Source organism: Folsomia candida, unplaced genomic scaffold (genome assembly GCF_002217175.1).
Source record: "Folsomia candida strain VU population unplaced genomic scaffold, ASM221717v1 Fcan01_Sc005, whole genome shotgun sequence".
Classification (NCBI taxonomy): Eukaryota; Metazoa; Arthropoda; class Collembola; order Entomobryomorpha; family Isotomidae; genus Folsomia; species Folsomia candida.
The window spans coordinates 9814430-9834005 of record NW_019091197.1 but is presented as its reverse complement, the minus strand read 5'-3'; the positions used below and the strand labels follow the sequence as shown (position 1 = coordinate 9834005).

The 19576-nt window shown below is 38.0% G+C and overlaps 1 protein-coding gene across 1 annotated transcript; it reads left to right on the top strand.

Annotated features, from left to right (window-relative positions):
• The first annotated feature begins 13367 nt into the window (after positions 1–13367).
• Positions 13368–15634, top strand: LOC118435708. Its single transcript, XM_035852102.1, has 7 exons — positions 13368–14256; positions 14346–14612; positions 14680–14745; positions 14829–15043; positions 15104–15272; positions 15356–15459; positions 15535–15634. The coding sequence occupies exons 1-7, from the start codon at positions 14046–14048 to the stop codon at positions 15619–15621; spliced, it is 1119 nt and encodes a 372-aa protein (XP_035707995.1). The 5' UTR covers positions 13368–14045; the 3' UTR covers positions 15622–15634.
• The last annotated feature ends 3942 nt before the right edge of the window (positions 15635–19576 follow it).

Genomic DNA, 19576 nt, shown 5'->3' with positions numbered 1-19576 from the left:
AAGACAGAAAAAGTTCTGTATTATTAAATTCTTACATATCTTGTGGGTGGGGAATTTAAGGAAACTTAGAAGGATAATTAAAGCAAATATTATTGGCAATATGTTATTGCAATATGTTAATAACGTACAGCCACGTCTCCCAATTTCAAAAGATATTTCGCAATTTTTTACTGGATTTGATCAATGTCACATCCATGTAATTGTGCGTTTAAGGCAAGATTTCCTCGCAACGGCGGCTTACACGGTTGCCAGCATTGAAGAATTTTCAGTCACCGAGGATTATCTTGATATCAACTTGAAGTTTCCAATTTCCAGGCTACGTTTCCCAACATGCATGCTCTAGATTCACGCAGGTCTTCAAATTCATCAAAGGGTGAATTTACGTTCGGCCGCTGTTTCCGTTGAACATCAGCTTTATGACACGAATGACAAAGAAACTGATACGCGGCCTGTTTTGGAAAATTCAGAAATATTTGTTCTAGTTTAATTCACCCAGCAGAAATTTGTAGTCGACATATTCAAGATTTTCTTGGTTCTGCAAGCACATCGTTTAGTGCAGAACGGTTTGTGGTAAGGTTTATTGACCAAGTTGATAAACATGTTTTAAATTCAAGGTACTTTTTTTGTGTCACTTACAATGCGATTGTGTGAAGTGCAACTTAGCGATTTGGCGAAATTGGAAAATTGGGTGGTCCAAGTCAATACAGCAAATGTTTCTTCAGGCAGTTTGTGCGATGGTTCGAATTTGTCAAAATATTTGGGGTCAAAGTGAAAAAACGGTCGATTTTTTATAATTAAAATTTTACCCAGCGGAGGAAGCAAACGGGCCTTTCGATCCTTTCAACTGGAAAAATCGTCATTTTTTCAACTTTGACCTCAAATATTTTGACAAATTCGAACCATCGCACAAACTGTCTGAAGAAACGTTGGTTGTATTGACGTAGACCACTCAATTTTAAAATTTCACCGAATCGGAAAGTTGCACTTCACATCATCGCGTTGTTAGAATGAGCCTAACCTTGTAACTCGAAAAATTAGAATTCCAACCGAATTACTAGGTAAATATCTCGTTTGATTTTACAGTACCGGAGTTGTCTATTTTTCCAAGAAAACAGCTTCAAAACGATGGCAAATTAATAACGATTTGGAACGTGGGGAGAAATTGATGTCTCGCTTTGCCCCACTCCTTTCTGTAAACCCGCTTAGTATAGTTCCCTCACCAGACGAGACGGAGTGGCGTAACATTTTCTTTGCCGTTGTGTTGTCTATGTTGCTAAAAATTACAAATTCAATCCTTATGTGGCATGGCTTGCCAGTAGTAATTATTAGGAGAAAAGATGGTTCAATATTATGCGATCAAGACCTAGCCACATTGCCTAATATTGAAGACCTGATTTTTGTCCCCCTGAGATATGAGGAATTTACCATGAAGGATCGTAACCATGGATATCATGGTATTAATGGACATTAATGAGTGAAATAGTTAACATACATACAATTCCAGGCTGTGTAAATTGGACTGTCCGAACTTTTAATGGCCCACAATTTGCACACATTTCCTGTCTTTTGAGCAATTTAACTTGTTTGGCACTTAACCAACCGTGATGGCAAATGTATATTGTAAACCCACTTATATATGCATGTATATGTAAATACGTGCTTACTTACGAAGGGAAATACGCAAACAATAGGTTAAATGTAAGCCAAGTTACCATGTTCCAAGTAGAGAAAACTTCGGCAAATTTTGAGCCCTGTCTGGTTCCATCGATTTAACTTAAAGGTTTCAACATAACCTCTAAAACCGGGGCCATCATCGCTTCATTTAAAAAAGTAAAGGCACTTTCCTGCCCGTGTAGGAAAATAGAAAACACGAAACATTCGGCACCAATTCTTCTCGGTTATGACTAGATCTGAATTTATTTGCTCTTTTAAAGTGTAGGTAATCAACTTTAAACTCATTAACCTTATTACTGCGCAGTCTGGAGGTAGATTTAAACCCACCAGGTAGAACATCTTAGCATATGCAAAGGTCTCCTATATTTCGATTGCCTTAAGTCTTATCATTTGTATGAGCAGAATCTGGTATCTACGCATCGCAAGAAAAATGCTTGTGCTTCAGTTAACTTTACTCCTGGTCCATCTTCATCTCTTTGTGGCAGCATTTGGTTGGTCAATAGAAACAAGGATGGAGCACGACAATCAAGACGAAGATGGACATCTCCTTAAGATCGCTCAGCACTTGGCACCATTTGAAAACTGCACCACGATGTTATTCTCCGGAGCAAATTTCACTTGGGGAAGTGAATCCACTAGCTTTGGACCAATTATCTCACTTGTCTATGATACGAGGATCACTTCAGAGACTGGAGATAGAATTAAGGACAAATTTTCTGTCATAAGGAGACGTAACGCAGAGGCTCATTGTTGGGTAACATTTACTATTCTGCTAGAAAAACATGGTTTGCTTGAGAAGCATGGATATCTCAATTTTATGCTGCTGCCTTCCTTCATCGATGTAAATTCGCGGCTACATTATTTTGTTTTGATGACAGAGGTCCCTGGTGAGGTCCAGAAGTACTTGCAGTTTGAGATTATTGATAGCCTATATCAAATAGAGGTGATTGTAGTGGATGCCGCAAATGTTAAGGATGATTCCCCTTTAGTACGATTAAATTACTTTAACAATTTCCGCATTGATCGACCCGCTGTTGGAATGGAACGCTCTGAAGCTTGGTACACTTTGCATTGTGAGCCGTCTGACTGTCTACGACGTTTGGTCATATTGGGCAAAAATGTGTCTAGTTTAAACAAATATTTTTGGTTTACGAGAGGCATGCTTGGTCCAAACGTAATTACTATGCGTGACTTATTTGGACTGATTGATGTCCGAAGAGTAAGTCATTCTCGTCATGAGTACCAGCAGTTAGCAGAGTTAACCTCATTTCACGGGTTCTTCGTATTTCAAATATTGGAGGAAGTGCTTTTAAAAAATTATATAAGCTTGAATCTGTCGCCGCTGTATAGCATTGAGCCACTTCAACGACTTGCCACATCGTCTGGACAAGGAATGATTTCCTTCTTCATGCATGATACACAGAAGTATAGTTTTGTATCCTGTCATGAAACAAGATCGAATTACCAGGTGCTGACAGCTCTAGTAAGTCCATTTGACGGGACAAGTTGGACCATTGTAATCACATGTTTTGTCCTTGTTGCTTTAGTTTTTACCGCACTGAACACCGGAAATATTTCCTGTGCGATATTCTTTCTGGTCGGAATATGTTTAGAAAACTCAATACTGTTGTCTCAATCTATTTACACGGGTAAAGTTAAGGGGAAGAAATACCACTTTATCGGGCTTTCTATCCTTATTGCTAACTGGATTCTTCTGGTGGGAACGATTTTGACGAATTGGTACAAAACTTGGTTCACGATGGAAATGACTGTCCCAATAATTTACGAGTCACCATGGACGAGTGTCATGGATGTCAAAGGAATTCAAATCCTTGTGCCTTTTACCCTTCTGAACAGACAGTCGATAGAAAATCTCCCACCTGCTGACTTTTTTCGCTATAGATCCTTCTATTTTGAGATTTGGTTTCGATGTAGAGAAATAGCTGCAGGTCCTGGAGAATATAAAATCTCTGTGGCTCATAGTAACACTGCGAAAAATTTGGAGGAAATGCTAAAACCTCATTTCGGAGTGGTAGGCTCTAGTTTAATGCCCCTCAATAATGGGACGTTTACAACTTTTGGAAGCCTAAACGATCCTCCTACATATGATCGCAATGCATTACGGAATTTCCCAATACAGCCTGTCGAATATGATGAGCAGGACAGTTACAGAGTCGTTAAAACCTTAAGAACTTGTGAAAAAGTTGCCTTAATGGATACAAAAGATAACATCGTAGCAATTACGAATTACCTGAACAATATTCAGAAGATTGCAATATTTGTATATGGGGAAGGGGACTCCTTTTTTACGACGTTTCAAGGCTGGACTACTTCTCCAGTTAGGGGAAGTTATTTCGAGAAACGTTTGAAAGTATTCATATGTTCCGGAATTTTTACCCATTGGGAAGCTCGGTATAAATTGTGGAAACCTTCCAAGTTGCTGGGGCACTATGGGAATTGGAAAGGTGTAAAGATCGAGGCTGAATCACGATTGGATTTTAGTTCTAAAGTTACAACTGGGTTTTATGTTTGTGGGATCAGTTTGGGCATTTCTTTGGTAATTTTGATTGCAGAAATTTGGAGATACTATTATCAATTTAAATATAAATACTGGATACATGGGGCAATTTGTAGTGCCGGCATTCAAATGTGTCGATATTTAAGGTGTTGGTTAAGAAAGTTAAGGGTTTTTAAATGCGCCACTATCATTTACTACACAGTATGGAGTCAGTTTGTTGTTGATTTTTTTTATTGTTAGCTAACTGTTTAAGTACTGTGAATCATAAGCGAATCATACGAAAAATTCGCTGATCATTGTTTGTAATTTTGTGGCGACGCCAATCTTGAAATCTCTCCGGCGCCCAATTGTCGATCGAATACGAAATCGGCTTTATCGGCGGCGACGTGCAGTCGGCATCATCGAAATCTGCTGCGTTTTCACAAATGTACTAATTATAAATTAATAAAAACAATTAGTAAAATGTAATCAATGTACGTAGATTGATTCATATGATACGTGGGGTGTTGTAATTTCAACTAAATTTGCGCGAATTGAGCATTAATGTTTTTTTAAATGACCGAAGCCGAGGTTCCATATCTCGTTTTGACTATTACCCGAACATTGCTCCTCAGTTTACCCATACATACATAATGCTACATGAGTAGCGTATACCTACAGTAATGCTCTTAAGAGGATACAATAATTACACAGCAAAATTAAGTTTACCATTCATATGGAAATAAAGTTTTTTTTTATGTCAGAACTAATAAATAAATAACTACATTTTCCTTATTTGCAAAATATAGTAATTCTAGGCGGAAATAGGATTTGATGTTTTATTGCGTTTTTATATCTAAACGTATTGAGAATCGATTTAGAGAACTGTTGAGGCTCAACTCAATTTTCTTTCGGGATAATGCTGTGTACCCAGCTTACTTGAATATAAGGTGTGGCAATTGTAAGGGAAACGTCAACAACTTTCATCCGTAGAGAAATTGGTACCTGCATCGGAAATTGAAGTAAGCATTTATCAGGCACTCTCAGGATCTTGTGAATGGAGATATGGAAATGGAAATTAGGTTCAGTCCACAACGAATAAATTGCTGGTTATCCCGCCTTGATATGTTCGTGTTTTTATAAACCTCAAAAAAGTGTCATCCTGACGATCGGTTTTATTTTCTCGCTTGACGTACAGCACGTCAGAACTTGTGCTGACGTTTATATACTACTAGGCTTTAGTGCCCGGTTAGCGGGCACCGACAAATTATATGGGATACGTCTTCAGCAACAATTCAGGCGGAGTGACCATATGCAAAAACATCGTACATTTTAATATTTTTGTCACATTCTTCTCTAGTCTCCACATTTCCCGTTATCCTCTACTTCCCCTTCCCCTGAACCACTAACTTTCTCTACTTTCTCTACTTTCCCCGTTGACCTTCACATTCCCCGTTGACCTTCACATTCCCCGTTGACCTTTATATTCCGCGTTGACCTTTATATTCCGCGTTGACCTTTATATTCTGCACTGACCTTTATATTCCACATTGACCTCTACTTTCCCCGTTGACCCTTATATTCCGCGTTGGCCTATACTTGCCCGTTGACCTCTATTTTCCCCGTTGACCTCTACGTTCCCCGTTGACCCTTATATTCCGCGTTGGCCTATACTTGCCCCGTTGTCCTTTATATTCCGCGTTGATCTCTACTTTCCCAGTTGACGATTTATATTCCGCGTTGGCCTCTATGTACTCAGTTGACTTTTATACTCCCCGTTTACCTCATCACGGTGAAGCCGTCAAACATATTGACGGCGCTGAACTCTCAGCGTTAAAAATACATGCGAATTAATATATCACACAGTGTGGGTGGAGTTGGACAACCTATAGCAGTGTTCATTGGGGGGTTATCATAAACACTTATCATGATAACCAATATGATCAGTGATTTGTAACTGCTCAAGTGCTCACTATACATAAATGCACCATGTGTATTTACTTATTTTAACTTGGACAATTTGAGTTTGATGGGAAATGTACACGCAATTCACGTAGGGGCACAGTGAGACGGTGTGTGGCAAGCTCAAAAAAGCAGACACACAGACAGAAAACATGAGCCGATTCTATTAGGGACTAGCCATTAACAACAACATCAATTAATAAATCACTCAATTATCCGTAAAATTTAGAAAATATTGAGACTAAATACTGGTCTTACTGCCCAGCATTTTTGTGTTAAATTTTAACTGGTGCCGTTCTGAAATTATAATTAACCTGGGCAGCATGTTTTATTCACTCTTGATTTTCTCTTTGTTTCCGAAGCTTGATGTGACGACGGGGTCAAAGATTTTAGATCTTGGAACTCCACTTTCACCAAAACTTCACAATTTCCTTTCTCTAAGAACCTTCTGCCGACAGAAAATTCTAACGAATGGGATAAACTCCGAAAACTTGCCTCACACGAAAGGTATCCCAATCGAACTAGGGCTCCTTAAGGGATTTGATAAAAATATTATAAATCGAACAATGTCCAAAATATTTCAAGGCCGGAGATGGACTTGCGTCAACGTCATTATTTATTGCAATTATAATGACACGAATCAGCACAATTATTTCTGGGACGCGTACTCTTATCGGATTTACAAAGTCCTGCAAAATATTCATCTTGGCTACAAGTACCAATTAAAAAGTGAAAAAAGTTTATCCAGTACGCTAGCCGTCTACGATTATTTTTCAATTCTCGTAATCATGGATGTAAAAGATGCAACAGAACTCTGGCAACCAATGGAAGAACCCGCGAACGTCAAGCCAATGCCGGCAGTTTTTCCAAACTTCAAAATCCTGCTGCTAACAAGTAATAACACGAAATTGTGCACTCATTCAAAAGTTTTTTCGTTGCCAAGGAAGACAAACTTTGTTTGCAAAAAGGTGGAAATTGGCCCAGAATTTATGTTCAAACCCAATCTTAACTTATTAAGCTTCGAACCATGCTGGAATTTGTATTGCGGGCGCTGCGACAGTACTGCAATTATGAAAACATTATTGCGGCAAGTTCTAAATATGCGGGAAAATTTAACATCGAGATTCAGTCAGGGGTCATGTAATTATCATGAATATGACAAAAGGCCGGTTTTGGAAATCGGAGAATTAAAATTCATCGCAAATTACGTGCGAGATACGGCACCAACAACAGCAATCCACTACTCTTATAAATCCTTCAACTACATCTCATGCTATAAGGAAGATGCCATGGTTTATTCGATGTACGTGGAGACAATGGATTTTTCGTCCTGGATCCTTGTGCTCGTCTTTTTGTTGAGCATCTCAGTCTTGAGCGATTTGTTCGTAAGATTCCATTTGAACAGTAAATTAGCTCCGAGCTCGTTCCTTTTCTTTCTTGGATCAATCATTGACGAACCTTCAAACCCTCCGAATTCTGAGGTTGGGCGTAACCCGCACTTTCGTCTTGCCTCCATCTGGTGGCTCCTCGCCTCCATAGTTTTTACCAATGGGTATATCTCCTTTCTCGTGACAAATCTGAATGCCCCATTTCCCCCTAAGGTGTTTGATACCGTAGAAGCTCTCCATTGTACAGATAAAAAACAAAATTTGACCACAAGCGATTACAGAAGGTCGGTAAATAAGTTTCGAACCCGTTCCAAAGGTAATCACGTTTTTCATCCTAATTCAACACTTGATAGTTAGATTTTGGACAGATTTAATTTTAATAATGTCACTTTCTTCCAAGACTGGCACAAAAGTTCAAAGTGTTTCAGTATATTGTCAAATAAAACGTACCGCAATTTAGCTTTTGATCCTTATTCGTATGAGCTACACTATTCCCTTGGATTCAAAATGAGTGAAGCTGAGGTACAGTTTGCCCATCAGATTTACACTCAACCAATGAGGTGGTATCCGAAAAGGCTTTGGACAAAGTCCAAAGTCCCATTATTGGAATCCAATCGCCTTGTGGACCGTAAATCGTATATGAAGTATTACCAAACGCACTATTTACAAACCTTGCCAACTTCTAGGATTAACGAGTGGATTGAGGAGGAAGTCGTGACATGTGGGAAATCCGTATTTTTTGCAGACTCGGAAAGAATTATGATACAGTGGCAAAATTTTGAGTGGTATTACCCCAAGATAAAATTTTACACGGGGAAGAAACCTTTAAGAAAGGAGCCGCTCCAATTGTCATTTTATACTTCGATCTATTCACAAATTCCAAGACTTTTTCAAACAATGACGGAATCAGGATTGCTCCAAGTATTGTACAATAATTCGATTAAGGCGGAACTCAAAATTGTGATGAATACTACGAAAAGGATCATAGCGAAGGATTCGGGAAAAGTTGGAGAAGATGCGGGTAAATTTAAGCCGCAGAAGCTGAAGACCAGTTTTATGACCGTGTTCGTACTTACGGGGGTGTTGATTGGTTCAGGAAGTGTTTTTTTTGTATCTGAACATATAAAAAGGACTTGGAAACAGTTGGTTGACGGGTCGTTTTACTGGATAAAAACTATCGAAGACAAAGCTATACAGTTTGCGAGGTGGACGATTAACAAGGATTGGCTATTGGAATAGTGAATATCTAATTTATAATTTCGAAAAGTCCGTCCCGTTAAATTTTCCGTGACATTCCAGCATTCTGATTGGCTGTTGGGATTCTAGGTCCACCAATTAGAGCACGGATTATGGTTATGGTTATGGTTATAGTTATGGTTATGGTTATGACTATGGTTAAAAAAATTCCTTAGGAACCTTAAAAAAATTCCTTAGCAACCTTAAAAAAATTCCTTAGCAACATTAAAAAAATTCCGTAGCAACCTTAAAAAAATTCCTTAGCAGCAATAAAAAAATTCCTTAGCAACGTTAGAAAAATTCCTTAGCAACCTTAAAAAAATTCCTTAGCAACCTTAAAAAAATTCCTTAGCAACGTTAGAAAAATTCCTTAGCAACATTTAAAAAATTCCTTAGCAACCTTAAAAAAATTCCTTAGCAACATTAAAAACAAATAACCTCCAGTGCAGCCTTCATATAGCCCGAGTCAGGGATAGGATCCGTTCGTTACCGTGTCCGACTTCTCCGAGCAACTATTACCACCCCCGTGGTGGGGCTGGTGCAATGTTGTATTACTTAGCACTAAATGTGTAAAGTTATTTGCAAATCCTTCACCTTGCCTACAAGGACCAGTTGGGGTCGCTTCGTCCAAATTTACAAGTTACAAATTTGTAGTTGCTCCATAGAAGTCATTTTTAGCCGCTGTGCCAAATTTCAGCTGCAACTAATATCTTTCAAAAACCCTTATGGGTCACCCGGAAGGGTCTCTCTGGAGACACCATGCTCGCTTTTAACCTTATATTCGTTCGCAAGAAGCCCTTGAGTATCAATGTACCGAATTTCATCTTTTTAAGACAACTTCTGAAAATCAGTAAGGGTCATGCGATAGGGTCCCTATGCATAACAACTTTCCCAATTTCACTTCACATTTTTGCATTAGAGGCCATTAGCAACATCTATGCCAAATTTCGGCTCGATTGTACGATTTTGAAAAATCGGTATGGGTCACCCGCTAGGGTGACTCCGGTTAAAACTTTTTTCAAATTTGACTTCATATTCTTTCATTAGGAGCCATTAACAACCTCTGTACCAAATTTCAGCTTTCTGCGACAATTTTGAAATTTTGGTGCATAATACCCCACCCACCCAGACGACCCCCACTGGTCCAAATATTTTTTGATCGAACCCATGTTCGAACTAGGTCGTTGCATTGCCGAGATACATGTTTCTGCCAAATTTCATCCAAATCGGTCAACTCGTTCTTGAGTAATCGTTAGTCGGACAGACAGACAGACAGACAGACAGACAGACATGATGATTACATAAGCCCTGTCTCGGGCTAAAAAATTCCTTAGCAACGTGAAAAAAAGTCGCTAGCAACACTAAAAAATTTATTTAGCAACGTAAACAAAATTGCCTGGCAACATTTAAAAATTTCCTGAGCAACGTGAAAAATAGCCTGGCAACGTTAAAAAATTCCCTTACCAATGTGGAAAAAAATCCCTAGTAACGTTAAAAATTTCCTTAGCAACATGAAAAAAATTGCCTGGCAACATAAAAAATTTCTGTAGCAACGCCTCAGTATGCCTTAAATGCCTTAGTATCCTTTTAAAAAACTCCTTAACAACAGTTAAAAAATTTATCAAACAAAGCTACTACTGTTTTAGCTACATTATTCTTGCACTTATTTACTTAATAAGCCAATCCAAAATGCGGCCCGTCTGTAAGACGGGCTTCTAGGGTAGTTTAGATATAATTCAGTAATAGTAAAATACTAGGTATACCTGTAAAAAAATCATTTTATTGAAAATTTTCTATTGTCATTTTATATTAAAATTAAAATTTATATAAATTTATTTCAATTTATTTAAATTTATATTGTCATTTTCTTTCATATTCATTTAATTTAATTTCACTTCATTTGGCTTCATTTCATACTTCACCCCATGTTTTGGCAAAAAATATCGTCACCATATTTACATCGGATTGTGTTCATATGTGGCTAGAACAGGCCCCGATTTTGGGGAGGGCAAGCAGGGCAATTGCCCGGGGCGCCAGATCCCAGGGGGCGCCGGCAGGCGCCCACGTTTACACTAGATATAATCGAATTTTCCAGTGCTAAATAAAGTTAAATATTAATGACAAACAATCAATATTAAATAAAGTAAAAGTAAAGTTATTTATGGCTGATTTAATTTAATTTGACTTTTCCAGTTTATGTATAGTAACGATAATTTAAACCGGAATCTGTTAAGACGGGAACAAATTTGATTTGTATAATGCTCTCGGTGTTCAATGAGATAATTTTTCTGAGACCGATGGCAGCATTTTCTCGTTCATACTTTGCCCCTTTTGCGGGGTTGGAGGAGCTCATAATTTAAAAAAATAACCCAATCTGCGATTTCTGGCACACAGAGCGGTTTTCAAAATTTCATATTTTTTCCTACAACCGTTTCCGAGCGTTTCTTGAAACTCTCAACACGAATTTCACGACCTGAGACTAAAGTAGGGACAGGTCAAGGCTTGCATAACCCCACAGGTGGGTTACCGTTAGCAAGGTCAGGGGATTCAGAAAATATATACTTTATCTTTTGTGTGACGTCTTTCTGAAATTCCAAAAACAGAAGAATCTTTGAGTTCTGCCCGATCTAACGATGTCTTGTGTTTAACAACACAGCTTTGTTGTGTATCGAAGTGTTGAAAATTGGCGAAATCTTGAAATTTTTTTAGAATAAAATAAAACTCGGATCAAAATTTAGTAAAGCAGTTTTCGCCCAAAGGTGTCTCTGAAATTCTTAAACGAATTTCAAAAGTTTACACTTTTGATGTGTGAGTTTATCAAATTTTTTAAAATTCCACGAAATTTTTGCAGAAATCATCAAAACATTATACGAAACATTGCTGATAACGGAACTTTATGGTGGGGGGCCGTGCAGCTCCTTTGAAAGTGCCTTTTCCTCACTTTTCCCAGCGCCCTGGTCAATTTGGTTTTTACAAATCGAAACCCTGATTACAATTATTAATTTGTAACTTGTAATTAACCTAAATTTGTCCAGAAAAAAGAATTCATAATTTGTAATTGTAATTTGTCACTTGAAAGAAGCACCCAAAGGATATCTTACTGAGGTCTTTATCTGGTCCTAGTCGTCTTGACTAAGATGTCCTAATTTATAGTTATCATAAAGACATCATATAGATTACCGTATTAAGACGTCATATTAAGTTCATCCGAAAGACATCTGCATTACGATGTACATAAGATATTCTTAATTATGGTGTTCACAATTCACCCCGAGAAATGTCGCAAAATTTAACAGCACTAAATTTGTATGGAAGGAAAATTTTCTTGGCAATGAAATGCCGAAAGAAGCATGTAATTTGTCAAAGCGACAATTACGTCGCCGATTTAAAATAGCTGTCAACAATAATTTAGAACAAGTACAGAAAAAAGTTCCAGAAAAATCTGTTGTTACATCAATTGTGTTATTGACTACTCAGCCCAACAATTTAATTCCTGAGTCTGACGAAGAGCATAATAATTGCGACCCGTCTCCTTTGCCAATCGAAAGTGACAATGCAGTGAATAATAACTGTGATTCCTTAGAGTTTAGTGATCAGTTAAAACAGTGGTCCCTTCGACATTTGATAACACAATCTGCAGTCACTGGTTTACTTAAAATCTTAAAAACTCATGACTGCTTTAAATTACTGCCTTCAGACTCAAGGACATTATTGTCAACTAGGAGAAGTTTCATCAACCGTGAAGTGAATCCTGGAAAATATGTACATTTTGGATTGACGTCAGGACTTCAGAAATATATAGCAGTTTCAAATTTCATTGGAAATTCCATTAGTGTTTTTGTAAGTGTTGATGGAATTCCTGTATCAAAAAGTAGCAAAAGTGAATTTTGGCCAATTTTGTGCGCAGTCAATAATCTTAATTTCGTCTTCTGTGTTGGAATTTATCACGGATCGTCGAAGCCATTGGATCACAACGAATATTTATTTGACTTTGTCCAAGAGGCAAAATTTCTGTGTGAAAATGGAATTAAATTTGAAAATCGTCATATAAAATTCTCTATTAAAGGCTTCATTTGCGATGCTCCTGCCCGAGCATTGATAACATGCACAAAGTACCACTCTGGGTTTTCATCATGCAACAAATGCCATCAAGTTGGAGAAAGGTATCAAAATCGCCAAGTTTTTGACAACTTTATTAGTGTGAGGAGAGATGATGCAACATTCGGGAACCTGGATGACGATCACCACAGAGGGAACACTATTTTATCGGAATTAAGTGTAGGATTAGTGTCGCAGATTCCGTACGAATATATGCACTTAGTCTGCTTGGGAGTGGTTCGTAAAGTTTTGACTTTATGGATTAGTGGAAAACCCAAATATCTGAAATTAAGTGCTAATGAGACTATTAACATTTCAAAAAATCTGGAAAACCTACGTCCATTTTTTTGTAGTGATTTTAATCGTCGCCCTCGCACACTTGCAGAGTTACCTCGATGGAAGGCGACGGAATTTCGTCAATTTATTTTATACAGTTGCACCGTTGTTCTTAGAAAAATCCCACAACCATATCTAAATCATTTTATGAGTCTTCATTGTGCGATATTTATACTTTGCAGCGAATCACTTCTTCAAGACTTTGGAAAATATGCAGATAGTTTGTTAAAGTATTTTGTTAAACAATTTCCCCGTCTGTATGGAAAGGAGAATTTATCATATAACGTACATGGGCTGCTTCATGTCTATGATGATGTGCAAAATTTTGGAAATTTAGACGCATATAGTGCATTCTCTTTTGAAAATTATTTGGGTCAAATTAAGAAGTTGGTTCGGAGTGGAAATCTTCCATTGTCTCAAGTTTGTCGGAGACTCTCGGAGTACGAACACGCGGCGCGAATTGAGAAAGTCAGACCAGCCAATAAATTGCACACTGCCGGTCCACTCACATTTGGTGTTGAAAATCCATCATACAAAATTTATGTGATAAGTCACAATGTGTTTAAATTAAATAATAGTGATAAATACGCCGGTCTAAAGGATGGATCAATTATCTGTATAGACAATTTTGCGACATGCTGCATAAGTAAAAAAGTTCACGTTGTTGGTCGACCATTCACTAAACTTTGTCCTCTCTACCACGAACCTTGTGATTCAACATTATTAAAAATATTTAAAGTGTCAGTTCCTGGAAGAAGAAGTCATTGGTCATTGGATAATATTGATAAGAAATATTTGTTACTGCCGCAGGGTGTTGGTTTTGCAGCATTTCCACTAATTCATTCGTGAATAAAATGTCGCAGTACAGTGTTGTTCAGACACTTGGAAAAAATCCAGAAGTTTTTGTAATTCCCAGCTCGTGGATATTTACGGAAGACAGGGAGACGAAATGTTGGTGGCCAAAGTATCGAAGCGCTTCAAAAATTCAAGAAGCTGTTGTCAAAAATCAACTTCCAGGACCAGCATTAATTAAGCAATTGCGGATTCGAGCTTTCGCGTCATATAGTAAGGCTTCGTAATTAATTTGTGCTGGTCATTTGTCGTTATTAATGAAATTTAAAAATGTCAACTCTCACCCTGTTATTTAATTTCAGATTCATTTGAAGAGGCGAACAATAACGTTGATAAGGCGTGCGACACATCAAATTTGGAGAGTGACGATCAATCTGAACCATCAAGATCAATTGTTCCCGACGGTGAAATACCTCCGCCCCCAATACCATCTGGTTCGAAAGCTCCCCCTCGCCATGAATTAAGCAGTATCTCTCCGAAATTTACGTTGGCACCTGGATCTGGAGTGACTGTTACTCGAACAAACAATACTGGACCCATCAGAACAATTGATGCTGAAGAACTACCCTGTAATAGTTCGTTTTATGAGGCATATACTAATTTTACGAATCTGTTTATTTTTTGCAATATTTTCAGCCAGGAGTGCATCCCCTGTTCGTCGCCAAACATGTGTGGAAAGTAAAAATAGTATCAAATGCAATGGTAATTATTACTTCCTACTTATTACTAACTAATTTGATTTTTAATGCCATTTATTTATATTTATGAACCATTACTATTTGCAGATCCTTTTCAAGAATATGTTGTCAAATCTTTAACAAAAATTGAGCAAAACATTGAGGTCTTATGCGGTATTGTAACCAAACTAGCCTCAGCAAAGGAAACCGGAAATTTTGAAGAAGAGAATGAAGATCTTCGCCTTCGACTGCCTTGTATTTCAATTGCTGACGTCGACGCATTTGAAAAAGACTTGGACAACAAAGAGTTTCGCAAATATATGGTTGTCTATTTCTAAAATGATTGTTATAACAAATTTAATTAAATATTTGTTTGTGAATAGGTGGGTCGTCTGTCTAATCTGGATGGAGTCGAGTACAGGAAGTGCGTCACCAGCATAATGAGTTACGTTATGATCGACGAAGTTGCAGCATTATTTTGTTGGGAGGGCATACGGAAAGAAAACAGCAAAATTCCTTTCAAAAACTTGAAAACAAAACAATTGGTTTATGGTAATAAAAATTCATAAAACGTTTCACATCATTATAGTGCGCATGATTATGTTACTTATATAATAATTACCTGATTATTTTAGATGCGGTTAGATGCAACAGGTATTGCGCAAACGTTACCAACCTTGAGGTTAAGGTTAAAATGCAAAGCTGGTTGCAACACGCTCCTGATCGAATCAAGACCAAGGTATGCGGTCATGTGTTTTACAATTTAAGTACATTTCAAATTTATGGAATTAATTTAAATTCGCTCGTTTTACAGGCAAATTCTAAGAAAGCTAAAAGCGGGCAAGCTGAAGTGAACATGGAGAACAGAATTTCAGTTGTAGAAAATGATTTGTCCGATTAAATAATGCAACGATTTGATTTTGTTATTTATTTTAAATGAATTGTGAAGTAAATTTATGAATCGGAACAAATATGTATTGTATAATTTTATTTGAATATAAGGAACTAAATCCTGCGCAGCATCCCATCATTATTGCGATATCCAAATGACGTCAGTCAAAGACAACATTAGGTGGTCATTTTTCGGATGACTTTAAGATATCTAAAAAACGGACATTGGATAATCCTATAGACGTCATAAAGTCGTCTCATGTCCAAATCTGGACATCATCTGTGTTTTATAAATTTTGTGGACATCTCTTTGTTGTCATTATGATAACCGTAGGCCGCTTGGGCAACTAAAAAACTTGGATTACTTTCCAAATTATAAATCACACTAATCAAAGTACATAATTGCAATTTTGTAATTTGATTTTTGAGTGATTAGGCCAGGTCTAGTAAATCCATAGGCTTAGAATTTATTTTGGATTTTGAAAAATATTTAAGGAATGTGGGGATTCACGTCAACTTTGAATGTCGTAAACGTCGCTTCCCAATATATCTTCTCAAGTTTTCGATCTTTGCGAAGGGTTGTAATGCAACAACCAATCAGATTATTTTATTTTGTTACGAAATATGCGAAGAAAGGTGCATCTATTATCATCGTAAGCTAGTCTTCGCAAACTCCTCATCAAGTGCGATTTTCATTTCTCCTATCATCTTCAGTTTAAATATTTTCATGCAAAATAAGTCGTTCACGGTACATTTCGCAAACACCGAAAAGTTGCGAAGATGTGGTGAGAACCAATGATTTGAGTGATGTGAATAGCCACACTGTATTTTGTGTTTTGACAAAAAATAAACCGTTGCAAACTAAATGTAGCAAAGGGATGAAGCAACACGGTTACTCGGTCATGGCACGTCAAAATGATGTCAATTTTTGAAATCGCCGACCAAAATACGTGTAAAACGGTCAAGACAAAAAATTCTACATCACATCTTTGACCGTTGGCGTCATCACAGTGGCGTTATGGCCTTATGGCCTACAACGCCCATCATCGACATTCGTACTTAAAAAGTTAGAAACACATTGGCGAAAATCGAATGCCCATATTCGAATTCATTATAAAGTTTTCGTAGATACGGATGGACACACAGACCGAAAGACAAGACATTCCCATAAAGAGATTTCGCTTCGATTCACCCCTTAATAGTGCTAGTATTTATTGATTAATTTATTTTGGACTTTGAAATTCAAAGCCTGAAGTGCATTTCCGTTTTGTATTTTGAACGGTTTGTTTTGGACATCCCTGGAACAACCAACAATCTTGCTACTACCCTGCAAATTATGAAGCTACTAGCGTGTGAAATATGTGGGATAGAACAGTGTCAATGTCGTACAATTTATTCTAGGGCCCAAGGCATAAGAACTGATTATTAATTCACCCTAGCAGAGAGAATTAATTAATTTGTTAAGGTAATCATTGCGGCTGTTTCGCAAACGTGGGAAAGAAGATTTTCCTCATCTATTAGCCTGAGGAAAAGCGTAGCCTGCGAGCGCCGGAGGCGCGAGCGGCTAGGGGCGCTAAATTTCTTTGCCCCGGTAAGATTTTATCCCGTTCTAGCCGCTAGAACGGGATAAAATCCACAGCATGATTGTAAAAAGGTTTGGACACCAGAACATAGACAATTGAACACCGATCGGTAACCATGTTAACGCCGGTTAGGTGATTTGAATATAATTGAAGTTTTATTATCACGAGATGTACAATAATTTGCGCTTAACACTAGATAAGGGACTTAAAATTTTTACAAGTTAAGTAGCTTACTTGCCTAAGTTCGTGAGTCTATAACCCCTCCAAACTAATACTTTTAGAATCAAATTAAAATTTAACAACATCAAAAAAAACAAGCTCGCAGCTCAAAAGAACGGTTGCGTATCTTTATGTGCCTACATTTATGCTATCATAAAGGTGAGTACAATGGTTAGGCGGCAAAGTTAAGTTTATGGTTTATATGCAAATGAATGTTTTTGATTATAAGAGTTAGTTCGTAAATAAGTAAACACATTTGCTTATTTCACAAGATAATTACTAACGAATATTGGCCGGATGTGATACTGTAGTCCATTCAGTTTATGGGCACTTATGGATATATTTTCTATGGATTTTTTTTCAACTTATTGTAATACGAGAGATTAGGCCCGCAAATTGCGGGCTCCGAATCATTCATCTAGTAATTGTTGATGAAACCATCTCCCGTCAACCACCACACCCCCGGTTAATTCATACTTCCCGTCACCCCGCCCCCCGTTAACTCCTACTACCCGTCGACAACCACGCCCCCCGTTAACTCCTAATTCCCGTTGACAACCACGCCCCCCGTTAACTCCTACTACCCGTCGACAACCACGCCCCCCGTTAACTCCTAATTCCCGTTGACAACCACGCCCCCCGCTAACTCCTACTACCCGTCGACAACCACGCCCCCCGTTAACTCCTACTTCCCGTTGACAACCACGCCCCCCGTTAATTCCTACTACCCGTCCACAACCACGCCCCCCGTTAACTCCTACTTCCCGTTGACAACCACGCCCCCCGTTAATTCCTACTACCCGTCCACAACCACGCCCCTCGTTAACTCCTACTACCCGTCGACAACCACGCCCCCAGTTAAATCCTACTTCCCGTTGACAACCACGCCCCCCGTTAACTCCTACTTCCCGTCGACAAACACGCCCCCCCGTTAACTACTACTTCCCGTTGACAACCACGCCCCCCCTTAACTCCTACTTCCGTGGACAACCACGCCCCCAGTTAAATCCTGTTAACCTCGACACTCTCTGTGGCTTAAGCATTAAAAATCCATCCGAATTGATGTGCTGCATGTCGATCAGGAGATATTTGACCAATCGAAGTAGCCTACTTCAAGTAGGCCTCGTGAAGGGATTGGATGAAAATAGTGTAAAATTTACACTGTAAATCGAACAATGTCCAAAATGTTTCTAGATCGGAGATGGACTTGCGTCAATGTCATTATTTAGTGCAATTATAACGACTCAAATCTGCACAAATATTCCTGGGACGCGTACTCTTATCGGATTTACAAAGTCCTGCAAAATATTAATTTTGGATACAAACACAGGCTACTGCTTTTCACTATTCGTTAGCCGTCTACGATTATTTTTCCATCCTCGTAATTATGAAGTTCGAGGATGAACTAGAACTATGGAATTCTTGGGAACCCACACATCCTGGACCAATGCCCACAATTTTTCCAAACTTCAAAATATTACGGCTGAAAAAGACTGATGCGACGAAGTGTGCGCATTCCAAACTCTTTTCGGTTTTAAGAAAAGTAAATTTTATTTGTGGAAGGGTTAAAACAAGTCTGGAAATTATGTCTAAACCCATGCTCAAACTATTATCAAGCTTTGAACCTTGAATTTTAATGTTACAAACAACAAAAATACTGCAATTATGAAAGGAGTATTTTCGAAAATTCTAAATATGCGGGGAAATTTAACGTCAAGATTCCACGTGTCCTGTAAAAAGGATAAATACGATAACAAACAATTCAATTTTATTTCTTCAAACGATGGCCGCAGCCCATATCGCTACACGAATATTTATATACCGGGACATTGTAGGAGTTAATAAGAATATTTACATCATAATGATAGTCATACATTTATAAGAAATCGTCATGTTGGGAACAATATTTTAAAAAATCGTCATGTTAGGAATAATTTTTTAGCCCGAACGTTTGCGACACAGACCGGGAAAACCCGAAGGGAAAACCGCTGCCACCAGGTTTTAAAACCCTGGCCCATTTGGTTCACAACCGAAAGGTTCGAGGGTTTTGAAACATTCATAAAGAAATAAAATATATATTTTTTTTAAATCGGAGGAGTTTCGATAGGTGTTGTAGAGGTCGGTAAAGGATTGGGTAGCCATTGAAACATAATTGTTGAGGTA

Excerpts from the sequence above, each read along its gene's own strand:
- LOC118435708 (XM_035852102.1), top strand. The coding sequence starts at position 14,046 with ATGTCGCAGTACAGTGTTGTTCAGACACTTGGAAAAAATCCAGAAGTT. Across the intron at positions 14,746-14,828 it reads AAATAGTATCAAATGCAATG|ATCCTTTTCAAGAATATGTT; the intron begins GTAATTATTACT and ends TACTATTTGCAG. Across the intron at positions 15,460-15,534 it reads CTGATCGAATCAAGACCAAG|GCAAATTCTAAGAAAGCTAA; the intron begins GTATGCGGTCAT and ends CTCGTTTTACAG.